Source organism: Aquarana catesbeiana, linkage group LG02 (assembly GCF_042186555.1).
Source record: "Aquarana catesbeiana isolate 2022-GZ linkage group LG02, ASM4218655v1, whole genome shotgun sequence".
Taxonomy (NCBI): domain Eukaryota; kingdom Metazoa; phylum Chordata; class Amphibia; order Anura; family Ranidae; genus Aquarana; species Aquarana catesbeiana.
In genome coordinates, this window is record NC_133325.1 from 710428476 (window position 1) to 710453820 (window position 25345).

Genomic DNA, 25345 nt, shown 5'->3' on the forward strand with positions numbered 1-25345 from the left:
GGGGATCAGGGGCTGTAAAAACGCAGATCAACTGTCTGTTTTACCACATCCCGGATGCCTGTGTGTGAACTAAGCCTTTCTGTTATAAGACGCAACAGGACAGAAGGGAAGCAAGGAAATCCTCCCTTAAGCCGGCCATAGATGTTGGTGGAATCCCTCCGAGCTTTTATGTTCTCTCAGCGGGGGGCCCTGCTAAAGGCACTGGCAATATTTGCAAAAAATATCTTGTAAATATCCAACATGCTGGTTGTACCCAAGTTGATCGATGGAACGACTTGGGTACAATCAGCCTGCCCATACATGGTTCGCACCTCTGCTGGTCCCTGCTGAACCGGCAGAGGTTTTAACCATCTATGGGCAGGCTGACTGTACCCAGGTCGATCCATTGAACTATCTATGGCTGGCTTTAGAAAGATGCCACCTGAAAAAGCCTCACTGAACGAGTCATTTTTAATCCTGGTGGTAATTTTTAAATTTTGAATGCCCCACCACTTTCAGTCCCAGTGACAATGGTTAGCAGGACTACTAGAGAAGTTAAATCTCCCCAGCTGGAACATAGAATGCGATAAAAACCTAATCCCTTCCTATTCTATCTACAACAACAACAAATAATAATAATTGGGCTGATAATAATAATAATAATTGGGCTTTAAATACACGATATTAATGCATGTCCACTTAAGTTTTTGCTTTGTTTCTGTCCAGTTTTATTGTTTATTTTTTCTTATTCTTCATTTTTCTTTTTAATCAGCCACACACAATTGTAATACATGACATCAAAATTTTGACAAAAAATATCATAAGATTAAGTTAATGCCATTGAAAATTGCATTGAATTACTATTCAGTTGACTTTAAAATTATTTGAACTAGATAAATGAAAGGATCAAAGTGAAAATAAAAATTATTTTCTACACCATTGAATACAGTCGAAAATATTCTGTTTTTCTCAATTGCTTCTTTTCATTCTGAACTGAAAAAATATCAAAAGAAATTCAAAAGAACCCCACTTATGGAACCTTTTTATGGATTTGACTGGAATATTGCTTCATAAACCTCAGGGATAAGAACAAATTAAAGAGCAATCTTTTGATAATTGGGTCACTTGTGGTAAACTGCCTACTATAAAGACTGACACATCACACGTCTGCTCAAAAATCAAGCAGCCAGGTTGGTTAAGGTAGCTGTACAAAGATGGCATCATGGTGTGTATGTGACACCCTGCATATCCAGTGAAGCTATCCCCAATGTGACTAAAAGGCTGAATTTGAAAGCAAACTGCTGATCACACATACACTATATTGTCAAAAGTATTGGGACACCTGCCTTTACATGCACATGAACTTCAATGGCATCCCAGTCTTAGTCTGTAGGGTTCAATATTGAGTTGGCCCACCCTTTGCAGCTTTAACAGCTTCAACTCTTCTGTGAAGGCTGTCCACAAGGTTTAAGAGTGTGTCTATGGGAATGTTTGACATTCTTCCAGAAGCGCCTTTGTGATGTCAGGCACTGATGTTGGACGAGAAGGCCTGGCTTGCAGTCTCTGCACTAATTCATCCCAAAGGTTCTATCAGGTTGAGGTCAGGACCTTGTTTGTACACTGGTGTGCAGTCATGTTGGAAGGGGCCATCCCCAAACTGTTCCCACAAAGTTGGGGGCATGAAATTGTCCAAAATGTCTTGGTATGCTGATGCCTTAAGAGTTCCATTCACTGGAACTAAGGGGCCAAGCCCAACCCTTGAAGAACAACCTCACACCCTAATTCCCCCTCCACCAAATGATTTGGACCAGTGCACAAAGCAAGGTCCATAAAGACATGGATGAGCGAGTTTGGGGTGGAGGAACTTGACTAGCCTGACCTCAACCCGATAGACCACCTTTGGGATGAATTTAGAGCAGAGACTGTGAGCCAGGCCTTCTCATCCAACACCAGTGCCTGACCTCACAAATGTGCTTCTGGAGGAATGATAAAACATTCCCAAAGAAATGCAACCAATCCAAGCTTTCCCAGAAGAGTTGGAGCTGTTATAGCTGCAAAGGGTGGGCCAACTCAATATTGAACCCTACAGACTAAGACTGGGATGACATTAAAGTACATGTGCATGTAAGGGCAGGTGTCACAATACTTTTGACAATATAGTGTATCAGGTAGTTATATAAACAAGTGATTATATTAGGGCTGGACCTAGCCTATCCATTTTAGGGGGTGCTACATAACAAATTGCTAATGTAATCTGACAAAGACAATGCACTAGATAACATTAGCTGAATTTAGCACACTAGCATACGTGCACAGACTTTTTCTGTCTAGCCCCTCAGTTTTTCATCCCCTCTAAATTCCAGGCCCCCCTTTTCCTTTCCCCCTAAAGTTCACTCCCCTTCATTTCTTTTCTCTCCAAAGTCTAGCCCTCACACCCCCCCCTGTTTTTTTTTTTTGGTGCTCCAAAGACCAGCCCCCTTTTTTCTTGTCTCTCCAAAATCCAGCCCCCTCCCTTCTTATTTTTTGTTCTCTCCAAAATGCAGCTTGGAATGACCCCAATCCTGCCCATTTCCTCCTCTTGCATCTCTCTATGTCACCATGTGATGGACACTGCTGGTTCTTGGCATCCATAGCAGATACTGGCACTGCTGGCCGGACATTTAGTGGAACCCCTCCTCCCTGAACTGCCAAAACTGATGACTGGAGCATCATTCCACATCTAAGGAGGAGTCTGAACCAGGAACTATAGTGCAGCTGCAGCAGCCAGCTTTGTGCTGGGGCTCTGGAGGAGTGTGCAGTGCCAGCTGTTCATGGGAGGACTCATGGGACACCTGTGTGGCATTGCAGGGAGGAGAGGCTTGGTTCACTGAGCACAGTAGCAGCCAGGTGGAGCATGACTGAAATCTGAGGGGACATAGCCCACCCCAGTGCCCCCTAGATCCGACCCTGGAGTACAGTATATTATGATCTGATATCTGAAAAAATTATTGGTTTGGTTCTGGTCTGTGCTGCCTGCTTGATGCTTAAAGTGTGTAAATGGTTTCTTAAAGTTTTCTTTCCTTATATTCTTTGCTAGATGGAACTATGGGTGCCCTGCAGAATCTGGGGGCATGCATTTTACATTGCATTATACATTGCATTTGGGTAGAAAACCCAACTCTCAACTGTCTCCTGAGCCTCAACCTTCCATACATGCACACAACCCCATCCAACGCTCCATATATACAAACTCTATGAAAATCAGCAAAGCAAAAAAAAAAAAACAAAAACAATCCTTGCATCTTCAAAATTTATAGAGTTAGGGCTGCAGTACTTAAAGTGCCATCATGAAGTGGCTCTGCAGCTTATGCATGTATTTGCAAATGTGTGCAAACTAAACCTCTGGTTTTATGTGAACTGTTAGACAGGGCAATTCAGTTTGTTGCAGGCTGGTTGGTAAGTGAGCTGGGAATTTTTCTTTGTTGGTTGACATGCATTTTCAGAATATCACCTTTCTTCATCTAGCTTACCCCAGAATATCCTCGACTAGTATGTTTAGGGCGCTGGGGTTGCGAATGAGCTTGTCTAGGAAGCTCACAATATCTGAGAACTTGGGTCTGTGATTCCTTTCTTTCTGCCAACAATGGAGCATCAACTGATGCAGAGACACTGGGCAGCCCATTGGAGCAGGGAGACGATAGCCTTCCTCTATAGACAGAATGACCTAAAGAATAACATAAAAAGCATTATATTACATATGCACATTTAAAATTCAGGATCTCATATACAGCACACAAAATAAATGATGCTTAATATAAAGTAAGTTAGAATGATAGAGTAGGTTTTTCATTATAAAGCAGTTATTTGGTAGTGAAAAACAGGTCTTTGAGGGAAGTTTCCCTCTGTATACTCCCTTCCACCCATCTCCAAATGGTGAATTGTTCTGGGGAAGAGTAGGGAAGAAGGTGAAACAGAACATGCATAGGCACAAGTCCTAAAGGAAAATGAAGGTTTGTTCTAATTTTAACCACTGAAATGTTTAACTTCCCTGCTCTAAAAAAATATCTGGACTATGATCTACTTCTTAGAGACTCTAGGCTGTTGGTCTTCGTTGAGACATATCACATTTATTTAAAGCAGAACTAAGCTCTCTCAGTCAGCATTAACTTTTTGTAATCCTTTTACTGCTAACATAAGTAAATAGATAGATAGGCATATTACATTTACTTGTTTTAAACTTTTTTATTTACATTTCTTGAGTTGCTGCATGGTTTATGGCCTAGGCCAGGGATCCTCACACTACGGCCCTCCAGCTGTTGCGGAACTACACATCCCATGAGGCATTGGAAAACTCTGACATTCACCGACATGGCTAGGCATGATGGGAATTGTATTTCTTGAACAACTGGAGGGCCATAGTTTGAAGACCCTTGACCTAGGCTATACACAACCTCCTCCCTGAATGCCAGAACTAAGAGCAGATGGATTCCAGGAAGTAAATATTACATGATCATCTGCCCTTACTCAAGATGGCTGCAGCAAGAGATGCTAGGGGGTGTTTTTCAAAGTGATTTCTCAGCAAAATAAATCATGGAGACATGGATGAAAGCGTGAGTTTGCTTTGAATATTACAAATGAATTAAATAGCATTTGTGGTGCTCAGGTACAGTTAAGTTCTGGCTTGAAATTAATTGTTTTGTAGTTTGATCGTACCCTCCATGTCTATGTGTGAACCACTGTTTATAGATATTGTTGCGGTCTGATATCTCATCACAGTTATCGGATGCGGTCTGATATCTCATCACAGTTATCGGATGAGGGCCATAGTTTGAGGATCCCTGATATATCCGATTACTACAGCGGCACCTTTTAAAATAAGTTAACCAGACTGCCGTTGTGTAATGTATCTCACTGGTATATTATTTGTGTTGCACCCAGAGGTGAGACAATTAACTGTTCTACATTCGAAATAAGATCATAGCAACTCACACCAAGTTACTAAAGTATTTGCCTTTCGCAGCTTAATGAGAATAATGCCACAACATCTACGTGTAACAATGGCCCTGAGTAGTGAAACCCAATGGCCCCCGAGTTCATTTACCAAGTAATTCTATTATCCCTTTATAATTACTGCTCATGCTGCGCCACACTCTCCGGAGGCGTTTATTGTAGATTTAACTGCAAAAAAGGGCTTTTGATGAATAAATTGAGTAGAAATTGTTACACTTTCTTTCTCCCCCATCAGTCTGAACAATGCGGTGACATTCCCTTTGGATAAGCGCTTACTCTTGGGAGACATGGCGTTTGTGAACAGCCTGCCACACTCTTTGTTCAATTTTCCCAGGCAATTATGTCAGCATTGTTTGAAATCCATTAGCTGTTCTTTTTTTTCCACTCAGAAAATCGGTGACTCCTACAGTGTGCATTAATTTATACATTCACTTACAGATCGAAAAGAAGTCTTTTAGAATTGTTCTTTGCGATAGATGCACTTTGCCTGAACTTTTGTTTTTCACTGATAGAAAAAAAAATGATTTCAAACGCTGGCTGCACATAACACCTGCAAGAATTTCCAGCATTATTTTTTAGATTCTAAGCGAGAACAACAATGCCTTTTAACCTGAAATAACTTTAAAACTTTAAAAATCTGTAGAACTGGAGTATTAGGTGTCCTGTTATTCATTAATGGAGTGGACTGCAAGGTGCTGAACATATCTGTTAAATTGGGAGTCTTTTTTAGTGAAATCACACAATCTTTGTTATTTTCAATATCCAGCATGTAATGTAAGTATAACTTCCTGTAGCAAAATTATTCTTTTAGGAAGAAAACATATTCTCCAGTAAGTATCCATAAAACAAGCTGCGCACTGCAAAACCGCAGTGTGGGTGTATCCATGGGTTTTGTGTGTTTTACCCAAATGTGGGAGACTCCTGCAACGCGTGAGAGATTTGGGATGTCTGGATTTAGCCACAGTCCCATAGCTTTTCTATTAGGTTGTGCATTTTTGTTGCATTTTCTGAAAGCACACCAAAGATGCAGCATGCAAGACTTATGGTGCACTTTCAGAAAATCTGCCAAAAACACTCAACAGGAGGTCTACGATCGACATCTGTGCACATGATCAGTATGTGTGTTTGGGCTTATGACCAACGTGATGTCCGGCAACCCTGTATATAAAAGTAGAGTCCCAGCTGCGCAAGTCAGCCACGTGAACAAAAGTTCGGTCTCCCTTACATACAGTATCTCACAAAAGTGAGTACACACCTCACATTTTTATAAATATTTTATTATATCTTTTCATGTGAAAGAAGAAATGACACTTTGCTACAATGTAAAGTAGTAAGTGTACAACTTGTAGAACAGTGTATATTTGCTGTTCCCTCAAAATAACTCAACACACAGCCATTAATGTCTAAACTGCTGGCAACAAAAGTGAGTAGACTCCTAAGTGAAAATGTCCAAATTGGGCACAATTAGACATTTTCTCTCCCCGGTGTCATGTGTCTTGTTAGTGTTACAAGGTCTCAGGTGTAAATGTAGAGCAGGTGTGTTAAATTTGGTGTTATTGCTCTCACTTTCTTATACTGGTCACTAGAAGTTCAACATGGCACCTTATGGCAAAGAACTCTCTGAGGATCTGAAAGAAATACAGTGGGGCAAAAAAATATTTAGTCAGCCACCAATTGTGCAAGTTCTCCCACTTAAAAAGATGAGAGAGGCCTGTAACTGTCATCATAGGTATACCTCAACTATGAGAGACAAAATGTGGAAACAAATCCAGACAATCACATTGTCTGATTTTTGAAAGATTTTATTTGCAAATTATGGTGGAAAATAAGTATTTGGTCACCTACAAACAAGCAAGATTTCTGGCTCTCACAGACCTGTATCTTCTTCTTTAAGAGGCTCCTCTGTCCTCCACTCATTACCTGTATTAATGGCACCTGTTTGAACTTGTTATCAGTATAAAAGACACCTGTCCACAACCTCAAACAGTCACACTCCAAACTCCACTATGGTGAAGACCATAGAGCTGTCAAAGGACACCAGAAACAAAATTGTAGACCTGCACCAGGCTGGGAAGACTGAATCTGCAATAGGCAAGCAGCTTGGTGTGAAGAAATCAACTATGGGAGCAATAATTAGAAAATGGAAGACATACAAGACCACTGATAATCTCCCTTGATCTGGGGTTCCACGCAAGATCTCACCCCGTGGGGTCAAAATAATGACAAGAACGGTGAGCAAAAATCCCAGAACCACACGGGGGACCTAGTGAATGACCTGCAGAGAGCTGGGACCAACGTAACAAAGGCTACTATCAGTAACACACTACGCTACCAGGGACTCAGATCCTGCAGTGCCAGACGTATCCCCCTGCTTAAGTCAGTACATGTCCGGGCCCGTCTGAGGTTTGCTAGAGAGCATTTGGATGATCCAGAAGAGGATTGGGAGAATGTCATATGGTCAGATGAAACCAAAGTAGAACTGTTTGGTAGAAACACAACTCGTCGTGTTTGGAGAGAATGCTGAGTTGCAACCAAAGAACACCATACCTACTATGAAGCATGGGGGTGGCAACATCATGCTTTGGGGCTGTTTCTCTGCAAAGGGAACAGGATGACAGATCCGTGTACATGAAAGAATGAATGGGGCCATGTATTGTGAGATTCTGAGTGCAAACCTCCTCCCATCAGCAAGGGCATTGAAGATGAAACGTGGCTGGGTCTTTCAGCATGACAATGATCCCAAACACACTGCCCGGGCAACGAAGGAGTGGCTTCGTAAGAAGCATTTCAAGGTCCTGGAGTGGCCTAGCCAATCTCCAGATCTCAACCCCATAGAAAACCTTTGGAGGGAGTTGAAAGTCCGTGTTGCCCAGCGACAGCCCCAAAACATCACTGCTCTAGAGGAGATCTGCATGGAGGAATGGGCCAACATACCAGCAACAGTGTGTGACAACCTTGTGAAGACTTACAGAAAACGTTTGACCTTTGTCATTGCCAACAAAGGATATATAACGAAGTACTGAGATGAACTTTTGATATTGACCAAATACTTATTTTCCACCATAATTTGCAAATCAATTCTTTCAAAAATCAGACAATGTGATTGTCTGGATTTGTTTCCACATTTTGACTCTCATAGTTGAGGTATACCTATTATGACAATTACAGGCCTCTCTCTTCTTTTTTAAGTGGGAGAACTTGCACAATTGGTGGCTGACTAAATACTTTTTTGCCCCACTTTAATTGTTGTTCTACATAAAGATGGCCTAGGCTATAAGAAGATTGCCAAGAGCCTGACACTGAGCTGCAGCACAGTGGCCAAGACCATACAGCGGTTTATCAGGAGTTTCCACTCAGAACAAGCCTCGCCATTGTTAGACCAAAGAAGTTGCGTGCACGTTGAGTGCACGTGCTCAGCGTGAATGATTGGTTCCATCATTCAAAAAGCTCAATGTGATATAATGTTTGGTTCCATCATTCTAAAAGCTCCATGTGATATAGTGTGTGCATCTAAAATTGGCCAAGACTGTAAAAGTGGCCCGTAAGGTAGTGGTAATCAGCCTGATATTCACCTGGGTGTTGCCTTGGGCCATTGTGTGTGGTTTATGACCATTCTTTGGGATAATACATATAGGGTTCTAAAATGCACTTCCCATGCATTTACTATGCATGTAAAGAGAAACTTAACTTGTTTTGTCAGCAGCTACAGATACTATAGCTGCTGACTTTTAAGAAATAGACACTTACCAGCCCATGGGTTCTAGCACTATCTTCCTCTGAGCCTGTTATTTACCAGGCTTTGTCTCCCCAGTGCCACCATCTTGGATATGGGAGCCAGCTGTGACTTCCTGAAGTCTCAGAGTCCATTCCCCACTGCGCATGTGTGAGGCATGGCAGTTCTATGGTACTAGTTCCTGATGCCTCCTGGGACATGTCCCAGGAGGCTGCTGGTGGAAGGGACGGGTCAAGCTGGCAAAGCTGACAGGCGAGTATTGCCGAAAAGAGAGTGGATATGTGCCTGCTCCCCTCCAAAAAAAAAAATTTATTAGAGGAAGAAAGGAGGAAAGGGATGAGCGATGTGTTCACCATGAATTCACCTTGCTTTGTATGTTGTGATAAAAGCAAACCACAAACTGATTTGAAAAGTCTATATACATTTGTTCTTCCACACCACATTCACATCATTACATCTGCTCAAACCCATTGAGTTTCCAGTGACAAACTTACTCAAGTGAATAGAGCTAAAACTTAGTCTGCCATTTTCCAACTTTTTTAGAATGTTTTTGAAAAGTTTGAGAAAGACAACAAACTGCTAATTGTAAAAAATCATTAGTGGAACTTTGCAATGTGAAAACTACATATGCAGTCAGATTAAAAGAAATACGAATACAAAGAGACTACTTACATCCTGATTGGACATCTCCCAGTACGGCCGCTCTCCATAGGACATTACTTCCCACATAACAATACCATAGCTCCAGGCATCGCTAGCAGAAGAAAATTTTCGATAGGCTATTGCTTCTGGTGCTGTCCATCTGATAGGGATTTTTCCACCCTAAAAGCAGAAATTTTTAATTTATAGATATACATAAAAACCTGAATTCAACTACAGATTAACACCAAGCATAGATGAAAAAACACTATTAATCTACTTCTGTATTCAAAATCATGACAGTAACAATCTGCCTTTAGTTTCATACAATCCCTGTGCACCAGGACATTTACTGAGAGAGGGAATGTCAGCACATAAAACGAAATACATTGCACAGTGATGTCATTCTAACAAGACAAACAAGCTTGTAAGCAGGTGCTTACGGGGTATCCTTGAATGTATTTCTGCTGTTGTATTAATTGCACTGTGTAGTTAGTTCAGGCTGCCCGGGATGGGACTGTGTCTCAGATCTTTCCTGGGTTTTCTTGGGTCCTGCCCCCTTTTGTAAGCCACAAAAATACAAGGTGAGAGTTCAGGGTCTCTTCCACATGGGATTACAGAGGAAAAACTGCTGCACCATGAAGTTGTGATGGAGCACATGGTCCCTTTCTGGGACACCCTGCTGGGATTCTCTCTGGAACCAGAATTCTGCCAGTAATGGACTTGAGCTAAATTGACTTTCCTTTAGACAAGGTATGAACTGGTGCAGCCTGCCCCTAGCTGCAGGTACAGGCGAGTGAAGGAGTTAATTTGTGCATGCTTGGAGATCCGCAATCAGAGCACACTGGATCTCTGATCTGCAACTGGGAGTGAGGTGGCAGGGTAGCTGGGTTGGTGGAGTGGGACACAGGCTCTATGGTGTCCCACTCAAAATTCTGCATTTAGAAGATAAGGTGTACAGGGTCATGGGAGAAAGGTGTATTACAGCAAGGATCCTCAAGTTTACTGTGTACCTGTGCAAGGTGAATGGCTCACTTTTAAGTACAGGGTGCTGCCTTAAAGTGGATTTAAACCCCCAATTTTTTTTTCATTTAGGCTTGTAACTTGTACAGTATAGGATTTCATATCATCTGTACCCAGTCTTGCCACAAAGAGTTAATCCAGTTCTGGGCAATCCTCTTAAATGTTTTCATTGAGAGAAAAATGGACAGACAGAGAAATACCAGTCAGTTCTTCCCCCCCTGCCCTGAGTGACAGGTGATTTACATATCTTAAAGCGCTGCGCAAACTGTTGGCGCTATATAAATCCTGTATAATAATAATAATAATAATAATATCTCATGCACGAGCCTGAGAGAGGCATTATGTGTAATTCTCATCCCCTCCTCCTTTCTTCTCCAGCTCTCCCAGGATTGGCTGCTCCACACTTCAGCATGTTTGGGCATGCTGAATTCATGTGGTGACTTTTCTGGGTTTTGACTGGATGTTAGTGATCATAGCAGAAGTTCAGTGTAAGAAATGCACAGGAGAAAATTCATGTTGACAAGGGGAGTGTAGAAGTGGGCGGGGAGTCTACTGACATCACAACCCCACCCACCCAGGTTTGGGCAACTGACCCACCCACAGAATCTGCAGTTTTTCGGGTCTCATAACAGACAGAGGGGAGACATTTGACAGGTAAGAATACATGCAGGAGGCATGTATATCCTTATACATAACCACTATGGCAGTAGTTTATAAAAGATGGGAGTGGGTTTACATCCACTTTAAAGTTGATCTTCACTGAACCACGGCCTGCCTGGTCCCAGGCACTAGTGAGCATGTTCACGGAGAGATCCCCTATCTACAGGGTGAGTAGGCTCGGCCCACAATCTTACAGGAGGGAGAGAACAGATATGAATGTGAAATTCCATGTTATAGCATTCCTTAAAAAATTACAAAAATTACCACACTGTAATGCAAACACTACTAAACAAATGAAGCTGTAAGGAGATGTTACATCATTTATTGAATTGGTATTGTTATCTGCCATTGAAAAATTATCCACGCAACAACATCCTTGCAGCAAAGATGCAGACAATGCTGGACTTCCTTATCAGAAAGTCCAGCATGCTTTGCAAACATTAGCAATGAGTGCATACTGTAATAAATGTTATAATAAATAATATAATACACCACTTTATAAAACTGGTAAGATAAAACAATACATTTAACTTTTTCAATAAACCTACCAAATGCAACATCTGGCACAATATAACTTGGAAGTAAAATTTTTCTCGGTGGCCTGTTATAAAAGACACAAAAAATAGCCATGGTCATCCTGACCGCAGACCTAGTTCCTTGGTTGGGTCCCCCTAGTTGCTAGAAGAGTGTTTTTCAATTCCAGTCCTCAAGGCGCCCCAACAGGTCATGTTTTCAGACTTTCCATTATTTTGCACAGGTGATTTAAACAGTTTCACTGCCTTAGTAATTACCACAGCTGTTTCATCTGAGGGAAATCCTGAAAATATGACCTGTTGGGGCGCCTTGAGGACTGGAGTTGAGAAACACTGTGCTAAACAACTGCCAAAATTACTCCGCTAATGCTAAGCATAGATCAATTCACTTCAGCTTCTTAACGTTGCTTTCTACGACCAAGAAAAAAATGTCCAAAATATGCTGTGCTAGCTTGCCATTTAGAAATATTCCTAAATGATCTGAGTACTGAAGAGGATTCATCAAACCTGTCATTTTCCTTCTCAAGAAGCCTTTACTGATAACAAGCATTTTCTTTTCCTAGCAGGTCGATGGCGCATTTCTGCCCTGCTTATAAAACTATAATCAACCAAGAGAAAAATGCTAATGTGATTCCTAAGCAATATGCCATATTAATCGGGCTACTGAAACGTTCATGAACGGGGCTGTTTAGTGCTTTCTGGCTCATGACAATGCTGAATGAGCTATGAGTGTCATTAAATGACAAATTTTAAAGGGCGGTAAAGGATTTGTAGTAATGAGGATACAAGTGTCATAAAGGCTAAGCGGTGTGTTGCTTATAGGAGACAGCTGCGATACAAGCCTCCCAGCTGCCATGTCACACATCAGGTATAGCACAATGGGCTAACACTTAAAGGGAGATAAGTTGGAAACGAAACATTATTTAAAGGCCGCTTAATTTCCATTCAGTATATGAAAAAAGGAAATCTCTTTTTCTGCATGCAGCACTTTCTTGTTTCATTATCTTTTTGTTATGATCATTTCCGTGGAAGAATGTTGTGGGAGATGCCTGACAAGAACTAGTACATTGTGCTCCTTAAAATATTAATTCCCTGCAATTTCTGTTTAAATTGTAGTACTCTTTCAGATTTCTCTGGATTAGAACAGGTAGAATGTAATGTGGAAAAATGTCGTTGATAAATGAACAAAGATGTCAACAGTCAGCCAACAGATGTTGTTTAGGGTCCTTTTCTAATGATACCTGCCTTTGTATGAATCACCCCTGACTTTCAAGACAGACAAATATCTACTCAGTATGCAGTTCTTGTGCAAATGCTTCTTTGGTCCACTGCACAATGTTTCTGTATCAGTCATATTTACGTCAACGTGACCGGCAAGATCCGCTTCAAGTTGAAGCTCCCTCAGATGGGGACAATGTCAGACAGGGCAGTCTACCCTTGTGTGGCCAGCTTTGTCCACTGAACATCTAAGTGCTATGTCCTTTACTAATTTATCAGACATAAGCAGTCACTGCAGATAGGGCTCCTCCAATATGTACCATCCAGTGTACATGCTTTAGTGATGGATCATCAGATGAATGGATGGATGATGTCCTCTCTTTTCATAAACAGGGGAGATCAATGATCATGGATCACTGCTGTGGTTGTGAAGATGTAGTTCAGTATTTACCTGACTTCAGTATTTTCATATTATAAGGATCACAGTGATTTTTAATGCTTATAGATTGCTTTTAGTGCGCTTTGCTAGCAAGTTAAATTATGCATTAAAATAAAACATGTTTACTTCAAATCCCGGTGGGATATAAGTTCAAAAAAATCCTCCTTGCAGAGGGGCTGTGCTCACACTGAGGGGGTTAAGTTCTTGTTTAATCTAGGGGAGAGTAAAAACACTTTAACTTACCTGATCATTAGGGATGAGCTTCGAGTTCGAGTAGAACCTACGTTCAACTCGAATATCGGGTGTTCACCCGTTCGCCGAACAGCGAATTTTATGGGGCGTTTGCGGCAAATTTGAGCACAGCGTAACACCCCATAATGCACCCCATAATGCACTGCGAGATTGCAGTGCATTGCTGTATGATGATTGGCCAAAGCATGCATCTGACCTGCATGCTTTGGCCAATCCCAGTGCCCTCTGCTAAGAGAGCCATAATTGGCCAAAGGCAGGGTGCCTTTGGCCAATCATGGCTCAGGGGGACTATGTCCACGCCCCACACTATACAAGGTTGCCTACACGGCAGCCCTGTGTAGTGTTGTTTGATTGGATGGAGAGATAGTGTGATTTAGATTAAGCAGGCAGGTTATTCAGTTTGTGGCAGGCGCCGTGTATTTGATATATATATATATATATATATATATATATATATATATATATATATATATATATATATATATATACAGTCAGTCTAGTATATATATATATATATATATATATATATATATATATATATATATTGTACAGGACGCCGTGGCTGGGTCCTGCTGTAAGGACGCTATGTTTCCCCTCTGTTTGGACTGTGGTCCCTTTAAGGGAACAAAAAGGGTTAACTCACCTGTCAGAGGGAGTGGGTTTAAAACAAGACAAGTTATAGATGGGTGTGGAGGAGTGTAGAGGAGAATGTGGATAGTGGATGGTATTTTGGTGTGTAGCAACAGAAGTGAACAGCAGTGTCCTGCCTGGAAGCCTCCTGGCAGGAGAAGCTACCTGCAGCAGAAACCAAGGACTGTTTAATCTGCGATAGCAGTTCTGGACTTTGCAAGTCGGTGAGACTGAAATCTCTTTCTTTTTGTTTTTGCTGCTGTAAAGCTATTTAAGTTCAATAAACCTCCTTTTGAGTGTAGAGCCTGTGTCCTGCGATCTAGCTGGTTCCCCAAACTTTACAAATGGTGCTCAAATGCGGGCAGGACAGAGTAACAGGCATTTTTCTTGCTGTTTTTTTGCATTGGACTTAAAACTGACTTTTAAAGGGACAGTACAGTGGATTTATGTCCTGGGTTAAAGCTGCACAAACCCTGAAGGCTGAAGCAATGGAGGAGCTAATAAACAACTGTCCTTGGCTAATATACAAGCGCAGAATCGCCATGAGGAAGCTAATCAGCGCTTAGCAACCCAGCTGGAGGTACAGCAAGAAAATACTCGCCTGTTGGTGGACCAGTTGGCAGCCCAGCAAGCGACCCAGCAAGGGGTTATGCAGGCTCAGGTGACTGCCTTAAATGAAGCAGTGCAGCAGCTTTCTCAGGGCCGTGAGCAAGCGGCTGTTGCCCCTGGCAACCAGGTGACCGTGAGGGCAAGCCATTTTTTTGCAGAAGTTGTCCCTTAGTGATGATGTAGAGGCATTTCTTGCTACATTTGAGAGGACGGTAGAGAGAGAGAAGGGTGGGCCCAGGACCAGTGGGCCGGCCTAATTGCTCCTTTCCTAACCGGAGATCCTCAAAAAGCCTACTTCGACCTGCCACCGGATGACGCTAAAGACTATCAAAAATTAAAGGCAGAAATACTGGCTCGTTTGGGGGTGACTACAGCTGATTGGGCCCAACGAGTGCACCAATGGAAGTATCGTCCAGATCGTCCACCACTGTCTCAAATGCATGACCTGGTGCAACTGGTAAAAAAATGGCTGCAGCCCGAAGTGTTGTCTGGCCCCCAAATCGTGGAACGGGTCGTGCTGGACCGATAGATAAGGTCACTGCCAGACGACCTTCAACGGTGGGTCAGCCATGGAGACCCCAACAGTGAACCTCCTTGTCGAGATGGAGGAACGATATACAGTGGTAGAGGATCTGCTTGGCCCTACCAAGTGCCAAGGACCCAGTCTGCCACAGCCTATTCGATCGACTGCTGCCCTTCGAAAGGACGTCCCCCTGAGCCCTGGAACCAACACCCTGGAAGGTCAAGAGTCACTCCCGATACCTCCTCAGCGATCTGTTCCTGTCGGAGAGGAGGGGATGTACAATGTTGGCGATGTCATTCCTGGGGCCATACCCGGGCCCACTGCCCACTGCAAGAGGAGCCCATGGAATGCTGGATTCTTCGGAGGGGGTCTTTTTATGCCCATGAAGCATGTACAACACATCTTGACCTTGGAGAAGAGAAATTTGAGTATGAAGTCCAAGTGAACCACCTCCCTGCCCGGGCTTTGCTGGACTCCGGAAGCATGGTAACCCTGGTTCATCCTAGAGTAATTGGGAAGATCGGTCTGGTAAGCAAAACTTTACGGGTTGTGTGCATTCACGGGGACACTAGAGAGTACCCTCTCATCTCGGTGTCCATCTCCACAGCATGTGGCACTGGTACTCAAGAGGTGGGGGTGGTAAAGAACTTGGTAAATGATGTTATCATAGGACGAGACTGTCCATTATTTGCAAAACTGTGGGGACAAGGAGAACTACCTGAACGGTCCAGAGACTGGGGAGAAACTAGTCCCTCTGTTCCTGCTGTTGAGAGGAATAACCCTGAAATGCCGAATGTTCTTGTCATATACCAGATAAGACCAGAACTGTGTGGACTGCAACAGGGTGAAACAGACATAAATAGGTGAAAGTAAGTTTATTAAGGTAAATGCATATACATGTGAACACACCACCAATACAGAGTGAACAAACCAAACAACCAAACAGTGATAATACATAACCAGCATATGTAGCAAAAGGGAGTACCAGAATCGTAGTCAAGCCAGGCCAGGGTCATAAACAGGAGATCAGTAGCTGGGAAGGGAAACAAACAGGACAAGAGAGGATGGATGGATCAAAGGAGGGACGGGTCAGGTACAAGGCTCAGGGTCCAGGGTTCAGGTAACAGACAGGAAACAGGATCAACAGGTTCCACGAATCAGGCTTCAGGTTCAAGAATCAGGATCAGAGTAACAGGATGCAGGTCAGGGCTCAAGGACAATACCAGGGCAACATGAGTGTGCACTTGCTGGGTATTTATACTGCAGCTGCTAATTAAGGTCAGGTGACACCTGTCTGCAGAGGGGAATACCTGCTCCATACTGCCAGGATTCCTCCGCTCATGGACGCCAGTACTGCGGCCCAAAGGTGACAGAATACCAGCAGGAAAAAGCTCTTCTGACAGCTCCAAACTGCCAGGAGACACCTGCTGGTGGACCTCAGTACTGCACGCCAAATGATCGATATTACCAGCGGAGGAGACCTTTCCTGACAGTTCTTAATGTGGATCCAGTTGATGAAAATGCTGATGATTTGGTTAATGGTGATGAAAGTAGTGCTGATACTGTTAAGGATGTCAAAATGTGTGGTTCACAGACCTACCTGAACACTGAAGGGGGGGGGACCTTCCCCACTTCAGGTAATGCTGGGGGGAAAGGATGAGGAAGTGGCCGCTACCCCCGCCCTGCCAGATTTGGGTGTTCCTCAGGGGGCATTTGGTACTGTCCAGATACAGGACCGCACTTTGGCCCATGCACGGGAACAGGTTGTAGCAGTAAATGGGGTTCCCCAAGAGCCAGGGGCGAATGAGTGGTGGCCACACTTTGCAATATGTAATGAATTGCTTTATCGGGTTACCAAAGTGAGAGAAAATGTGGTAGAGCAATTATTGGTACCCCAACAGTATAGACACAAGGTCCTGGACCTGGCCCATGACAATGTTTTAAGGGGACACCTGGGAGTTGAAAATACAGAGGCACGGATCACCGACCGGTTTTACTGGCCAGGTCTGAAAGTAGAGGTAAGGAGATACTGTATCTCTTGTCCCACCTGTCAGTTGCCCGCTCCGGTGACCCACTTCCAGAGCCCTTTGGTCCCTCTGCCCATAATTGAGGTCCCATTCGAGAGGATAGCCATGGATATAGTGGGTCCCTTGGTAAAGTCGGCTCGAGGTCACTCACAGACCAGGGCACCCCATTTATGTCAAGGGTTATGGCCAATGTGTGCAAGCTCTTCCGGATGAAACAGCTGCGCACATCGGTCTACCATCTCCAAATGGATGGATTGGTAGAACGCTTTAATGGTTCGAATCCCACCTGCCTGGAGTTTGCATGTTCTCCCTGTGTCTGCGTGGGTTTCCTCCGGGTACTCCGGTTTCCTCCCACACTCCAAAGACATGCTGGTAGGTTAATTGGATCCTGTCTAAATTGTCCCTAGTATGTATGAATGTGAGTTAGGGACCTTAGATTGTAAGCTCCTTGAGGGTAGGGACTGATGTGAATGTACAATGTATACGTAAAGTGCTGCGTAAATTGATGGCGCTATATAAGTACCTGAAATAAATAAAAATAAAATAAGACCCTTAAATCTATGCTCAAGAGAGTTGTACAAAGGGATGGGAAAGACTGGGACTGCCTGTTACCATCTCTCCTGTTTGCTATGCGGGAAGTTCCCCAGGCCTCCACTGGGTTTTGAGTTGGTTTATGGGCGGAGACCTCGCGGACTACTGGATTTTGTTAAAGAGGAATGGGAAATTGAACCTATTCAGCATAAGAGTGTTCTGGAATATGTTTCCCAAATGCAGGAGAGAATCCGAACTGTGATGCCACTAGTCAAGGAACATTTACAAAAAGCCCAGGAGGCTCAACGATGGGTCTATAATAGGGCTGCTAAAATAAGGAACTTCCAAGTGGGGGATCGAGTAGCAGTGTTGATTCCCACTGTGGAAAGTAAATTCTTGGCCAGGTGGCAAGGCCCCTTTGAAGTTGTAGAAAAAGTGGGAGAGGTAAGTTATAGAGTCCACCAACTAGGTAAGAGGAAACCCTATCAAATATATCATGTAAACTTGTTAAAGCCCTGGACAGAGAGGGAACCAGTGACCTCCCTGGCTAGTGCAAGATTGGAGCCTCGGGTTGGGGTGGAGAGTGTCCAAGTAGCAAATACACTGTCTAAAACCCAAAGTCAGCAGGCAAAGGAGTTCTTGCAGAGAAATAAAGAGATATTTTCAGACTTGCCAGGGCTCACGAGTATCATAGAGCATGATATTATCATGGAATCAGGAGTCAAAGTTTTTGTCCAGCCCTACCACATCCCAGAGGCCCAAAGTAAGGCTGTTTCAGAGGAAGTGAAGAAGATGTTAGACCTGGAGATTATTGAAGAATCGCAGAGTGAGTGGTCGAGCCCAATTGTGTTGGTACCGAAGCCCAACGGGACTCTGCGATTCTACAATGATTTCCGGAAACTTAATGAAGTTTAACGGTTTGATGCCTACCCCATGCCCCGGGTAGATGAGCTTATTGAGAGACTAGGTCCAGCCAGGTATAACACTACATTAGAGCTTAACAAGGGATATAGGCAAATCCCGTTGACTAAGGCTGCTAGAGAGAAAACTACTTTTTCTACCCCAGAGGGGAGTTTTCAATACAAAAGGATGCCTTTTGGATTGCAAACTGCTCCAGCCACATTCCAGCGAGCAATGGATAGGATTTTACGACCTCACCGGAAGTATGCCTCAGTGTACTTGGACGACATAGTCATTTTAAGCAGAGACTGGGAATCACACTTGCCAAAGTCCAGGCAGTGCTGGACTCTCTTTGGAAGGAGGGGTTTACAATAAACCCTGAAAAATGTGCTTTGGGAATAGAGGAGGTGAAATACCCGGGCTATATCAGGGGTAGAGGGATGGTGAAACCTCAGGTCAGCAAGGTAGAGGCTATACAGAGTTGGCCCCGTCCCCTCACAAAAAAGCAGGTACGTGCATTCCTGGGCATAGTGGGATACTACAGGAGGTTTGTACCCAACTTTGCCACGTTGGTGGCTCCATTGACCGATCTGACTAAGAGTCAGAAATCGGTCATGGTGGAGTGGAATGCAGACGCTGGGAAGGCCTTTTTGGAGCTCAAGTCGGCACTGTGCCAACACCCTGTCCTGGTAGCACCCAATTTTTCAAAAGAGTTTAATGTCCAAACTGATGCTTCCGATGTAGGATTGGGAGCGGTGTTGTCACAGGTTGTTCATGGAGAGGAGCACCCGGTAGTCTTCCTCAGTAGGAAGTTAACACCAGCGGTGAAAAACTACGCTATAATTGAACGAGAGTGTCTGGCCATTAAGTGGGCTCTGGAATCCCTCAGATATTACCTTTTGGGGAGGAAGTTTAGGCTGATTTTCCGAGGGTTACTCGGTGGTTCCTGGCACTCCAGGAATTTAAATTTGTCGTGGAGCATAGGCCCGGGAGACTGCATCAAAATGCAGATGCCCTCTCCCGAGTCCATTGTTTAAGCTCCACTGTTGCCTCCACCACCTTGGCGTTGGGGTACAGGGGGGGCATATGTATAGGACGCCGTGGCTGGGTCCTGGAAGGACGCTATGTTTCCCCTCTGTTCGGACTGTGGTCCCTTTAAGGGAACAAAAAGGGTTAACTCACCTGTCAGAGGAAGTGGGTTTAAAACAAGACAGGAAGTTATAGATGGGTGTGGAGGAGTGTAGAGGAGAATGTGGATGGTGTTTTGGTGTGCAACAACAGAAGTGAACAGCAGTGTCCTGCCTGGAAGCCTCCTGGCAGGAGAAGCTACCTGCAACAGAAACCAAGGACTGTTTAATCTGCGATAGCAGTTCTTGACTTTGCAAGTCGGTGAGACTGAAATCTCTTTCTTTTGTTTTTGCTGCTGTAAAGCTATTTAAGTTCAATAAACCTTCTTTTGAGTGAAAAGCCTGTGTCCTGCGATCTAGCTGGTTCCCCGAACTTTATAATATATATACTCTGCAGCATCCAGTCAGTGTAGCCTATATCTACAGTGCATTTCGTGGTGTACTATTTCTAATCTACTTCAGGCGGTGTATTTGAGATATATAGATCTATCTATATCTATATACAGACAGTCTAGTATATAAATATATATACTCTGCAGCATCCATTGTAGCCTATTTCTACATTCTACAGTGCATTTCGTGGTGTGCTATTTCTAATATACTTCAGGCAGTGTATTTTTATATATATATATATATATATATATATATATATATACACACACACACACACAGTGGGGACAGAAAGTATTCAGACCCCCCCTAAATTTTTCATTTTTTGTTATATTGCAGCCATTTGCTAAAATTATTTAAGTTAATTTTTTCCCTCATTAATGTACACACAGCACCCCATATTGACAGAAAAACACAGAATTGTTGACATTTTTGCAGATTTATTAAAAAAGAAAAACTGAAATATCACATGAATAGAAACCAAAACGTGTAGCGCTATGTGGAAGAGGCACCTACAAACAAATGAGGTAACGAGCCAGTGCTCTACATACAGTGTAGCTAACGGGAAAAACACAAATAAATGTCTCACATTAGAAAAACTTAAATAGATATAAATATGATTTGAATAAAGAAGTCCGTGAATTAGAAACTGAATGGGTCACCCCTTATGAGTGATGTGTAAAGCACCTTCACCGACAAAAGGTCGTAAAGTCTTTAAAAAGGATGATGTACAGCTGGTTCTTAAAGGTCCCACATAACTCAGTTGGGTAGTGCATGAATAAACCAGCTCTTAAACATCACACCACAGTGTCTTCACAAACGTGCAATTCACTCAGACGGTAAAGATGGAGGCTTACCGGAGGGTTTGAACCCAAAACAGTGTATACTGTGAGGGTCAAACCGGCTTTTATTGCTCACTGGCAATAGTGGGAAGACCTTGACAACCAGAAGGGATCACAGGGGGTTCCTGAAGACGTATCTTCTCCAAATGTAACAATGGATCTCCCCGCATATGGCTCATAAAGGGTATAAAAAGGGCCACATAGTGTGATACCGTAAAAACCGTATTTTATTTAAAAAAGAAGAATTACACTTACATTTTTAGGATGATAAAAAGCGCTTGTACATAAAAGAAGGCGGCAGTGGAGTCCTCCCGACGCGTTTCGTCTGAAAAGACTTCGTCCTGGGGTACCCTCCACTGCAGCCTGACTCCCTGATATAGGCACTATAATCCTCTTGATGTGACTCCAGCCCATTCAATTCCGTAGATTGGCACTTCCGGGTTACCCAAGATGGCGGACCCGCGTGCGTTCCAGGCCTCTATTTAGTGGGTGAGCTGTGCGTTCCACCTCCCAGTATTGTGGCCTAGTGTTCCCCATGTGTCTAATATTCACAAGGTTTCCTCTTATAAGATGTAATGAAAGTGGTCTTGAATTATGTAACCGCTTATGTTAGTGGTTTTAGGAGTATTAGTTGTCTCCCAATGTGTGCGGAGACGAATCCCGGCAAGTCTCGCGACATGACGCTATGACGTCATGACGCGAGAGCGGAAGTACCCTTCTATGGATCCCGTGGCTTGCGTTCCAACAGTGGTTGGCCGGAAGCTCACGATGTAACAGCAAGTTAAAGATAGCCTCAATGTGGAATGGCTTAAGTTCCGGTTTCGATGGAACAACCGGAAGTATGCGTTCCCCCATGTAACATGCAACCAGTAAAAGCAATTTAGCAAATTTAGGGATACACCAACACAATTGTTAATGGGAGGAACACATGTTCATATGACGGTTAATTAATCGTGGGCACAGCCTTTGTTGTTCAGTTTGAAAAAGTAACAATACATGTGAGGCCACTTCCGCTATTCCGTCCAAATGATTATGAGAAATAATAATCAACCTTAATGTGTCTCCATATGTGCAGATGTATGTTCTATATGTCCCGTTCAAAAAAATCAAAAAATTATAAACAGCCTGGTCAAATCAGGCTATGTGTAAGATCTATAAGAACACAAAATACAAAAAGGTGCATATATGTAAACCCATACATTATACTCAGTGAAGGGAATTCGATGAACTGGATTCACATGAATATACATAATTCACATCTATAAGATCTACAGTAACCAATCAATAAAGAACATACTTAAAAATCAGACCAGACAGATGTGCCAGCAAATCATAAATTATAAAAACGTAAACTCTACCCCTTATGATTCGTCTAAAAAGCATTGACATCTATCTCTACATTTAGCCCTAGAGGGGCAAAAGTCTGTAGCTCATATGCCCAAAACATTTCCAGGTGCTGTCCATTTCTTCTGATCATCCTTGAGATAGTTCTACACCTTCATTTGAGTCCAGCTGTGTTTGATTATACTGATTGGACTTGATTAGGAAAGCTACACACCTGTCTATATAAGACCTTACAGCTCACAGTGCATGTCAGAGCAAATGAGAATCATGAGGTCAAAGGAACTGCCTGAAGAGCTCAGAGACAGAATTGTGGCAAGGCACAGATCTGGCCAAGGTTACAAAAAATTTCTGCTGCACTTAAGGTTCCTAAGAGCACAGTGGCCTCCATAATTCTTAAATGGAAGACGTTTGGGACGACCAGAACCTTTCCTAGAGCTGGCCGTCCAGCCAAACTGAGCTATCGGGGAGAAGAGCCTTAGTGAGGGAGGTAAAGAAGAACCCAAAGATCACTGTGGCTGAGCTTGAGAGATGCAGTCGGGAGATGGGAGAAAGTTATAGAAAGTCAACCATCACTGCAGCCCTCCACCAGTTGGGGCTTTATGGCAGAGTGGCCCGACGGAAGCCTCTCCTCGGTGCAAAACACATGAAAGCCCGCATGGAGTTTGCCAAAAAACACCTGAAGGACTCCCAGATGGTGAGAAATAAGATTTTCTGGTCTGATGAGACAAAGATAGAAATTTTTGGTCTTCATTCTAAGTGGTATGTGTGGAGAAAACCAGGCACTGCTCATAACCTGTCCAATACAGTCCCAACAGTGAAGCATGGTGGTGGCAACATCATACTGTGGGGGTGTTTTTCAGCTGCAGGGACAGGACGACTGGTTGCAATCGAGGGAAAGATAAATGCGGCCAAGTACAGGGATATCCTGGACGAAAACCTTCTCCAGAGTGCTCAGGACCTCAGACTGGGCCGAAGGTTTACCTTCCAACAAGACAATGACCCTAAGCACACAGCTAAAATAATGATAATAAAGAGTGGCTTCACAACAACTCTGTGACTGTTCTTGAATGGCCCAGCCAGAGCCCTGACTTAAACCCAATTGAGCATCTCTGGAGAGACCTAAAAATGGCTGTCCACCAACGTTTACCATCCAACCTGACAGAACTGGAGAGGATCTGCAAGGAGGAATGGCAGAGGATCCCCAAATCCAGGTGTGAAAAACTTGTTGCATCTTTCTCAAAAAGACTCATGGCTGTATTAGATCAAAAGAGGGCTTCTACTAAATACTGAGCAAAGGGTCTGAATACTTAGGACCATGTGATATTTCAGTTATTCTTTTTTAATAAATCTGCAAAAATGTCAACAATTCTGTGTTTTTCTGTCAATATGGGGTGCTGTGTGTACATTAACTAGGAAAAAAAATGAACTTAAATGATTTTAGCAAATGGCTGCACTATAACAAAGAGTGAAAAATTTAAGGGGGTCTGAATACTTTCAGTCCCCTCTGTGTATGTGGTATGTATGTATGTGTATATATATATATATATATATATATATATATATACATATATACATACATACATAGACAGTCTTGTATATATATTGACATGTGCACCGTCAATAAATTCATTTTGTTTTGTATTAGCCGTTAATTCGTAATTCGTGTCCGAAATTCAATTTGGATTCGTACGAAATACGAATTTTCAATAGGTTCGTTAACTTTTTGTAACAATTACGAATGTTCGTTATGATGTGCTCATTATGAGGGGATCCCACCATCCCTGTGCTGACTTCCTCCTGGGGCCTTACCCCTGCTGTGCTCATTATGAGGGGCTCCCACCATCCCTGTGCTGTGTTAACCTCCTGGGCTTGTATCCCTGATGTGCTCATTATGAGGGGCTCCCACCATCCCTGTGCTGTGCTAACTTCCTGGGTTTGTAACCCTGCTGTGCTCATTATGAGGGGGCTCCCACCATCCCTGTGCTGTGATGACTTCCTGGGTTTGTACCCATGCTGTGCTCATTATGAGGGGCTCCCACCATCCCTGTGCTGTGCTGACTTCCTGGGGCTGTACCCCTGCTGTGCTCATTATGAGGGGCTCCCACCATCCCTGTGCTGTGCTCATTATGAGGGGCTCCCACCATCCCTGTGCTGTGCTGACTTCCTCCTGGGGCTGTACCCCTGCTGTGCTCATTATGAGGGGCTCCCACCATCCCTATGCTGTGCTGACTTCCTGGGTTTTTAACTTCATCATAACGAATAATCGTAATTATTATGACAATAATAAAATGATATTAACTAACATTCTTATTTTGTCCGATTCTGAATGTCCCATCGACTACCAGTACCAGTCTCCGACTCCCAAATTAAAAAGGGTAATTTTCCCAACCCTCACTCAGCAGCAGAAGAAAACCTCTGATTGGTCAACAAAACACCAGTCACATTTCCGTTGTAACGGAATTTGGATCCGAAATTCGTCAATGAAATTTGTATTTCATATACAATTCGGAAGCATAGAAATTCATATTTCGGATGCTTCCGAATGAACGAGTTTTCAGAAATTCGTACGAATTTTCTATTCGTACGAAACAAACTGCACATGTCTAATATTATATATATCTCTGCAGCATCCAGTGTAGCCTATACCTACATTCTACAGTGCATTCCGTGTACTATTTTACTATTTCTAATCTACTTCAGGCGGTGTATTTGAGATATATACTCTGCAGCATCCAGTGTAGTCTATATCTACAGTGCATTCCGTGGTGTACTGTTTCTACTACTTTTCTGGTGGTGTACACAATACAGCGCAGCCGTAGTGTAGTTGCTACTACACTTCTGGTGGTGTACACAGTACACAATACAGTGCAGCTGCAGTGCAGTTGCTACTACTTTTCTGGTGGTGTACACATTACAGTGCAGCTGTAGTGAAGTTGCTACTACATTTCTGGTGGTGT

The 25345-nt window shown here is 43.2% G+C and overlaps 1 protein-coding gene across 5 annotated transcripts in view; it reads right to left on the minus strand.

Moving 5' to 3' along the window:
* Positions 1-25345, minus strand: part of EPHA6 (EPH receptor A6) — a 1236911-nt gene that overhangs the window by 17442 nt on the left and 1194124 nt on the right. For all 5 annotated transcript variants that reach the window (XM_073616994.1, XM_073616989.1, XM_073616991.1 and 2 more), the window contains 2 exons: positions 9374-9523; positions 3489-3682 (listed from right to left, as the gene is read on the minus strand). In XM_073616994.1, the coding sequence (XP_073473095.1) occupies positions 3489-3682; positions 9374-9523 (344 nt within the window). The remainder of the gene's footprint in view (positions 1-3488; positions 3683-9373; positions 9524-25345) is intronic.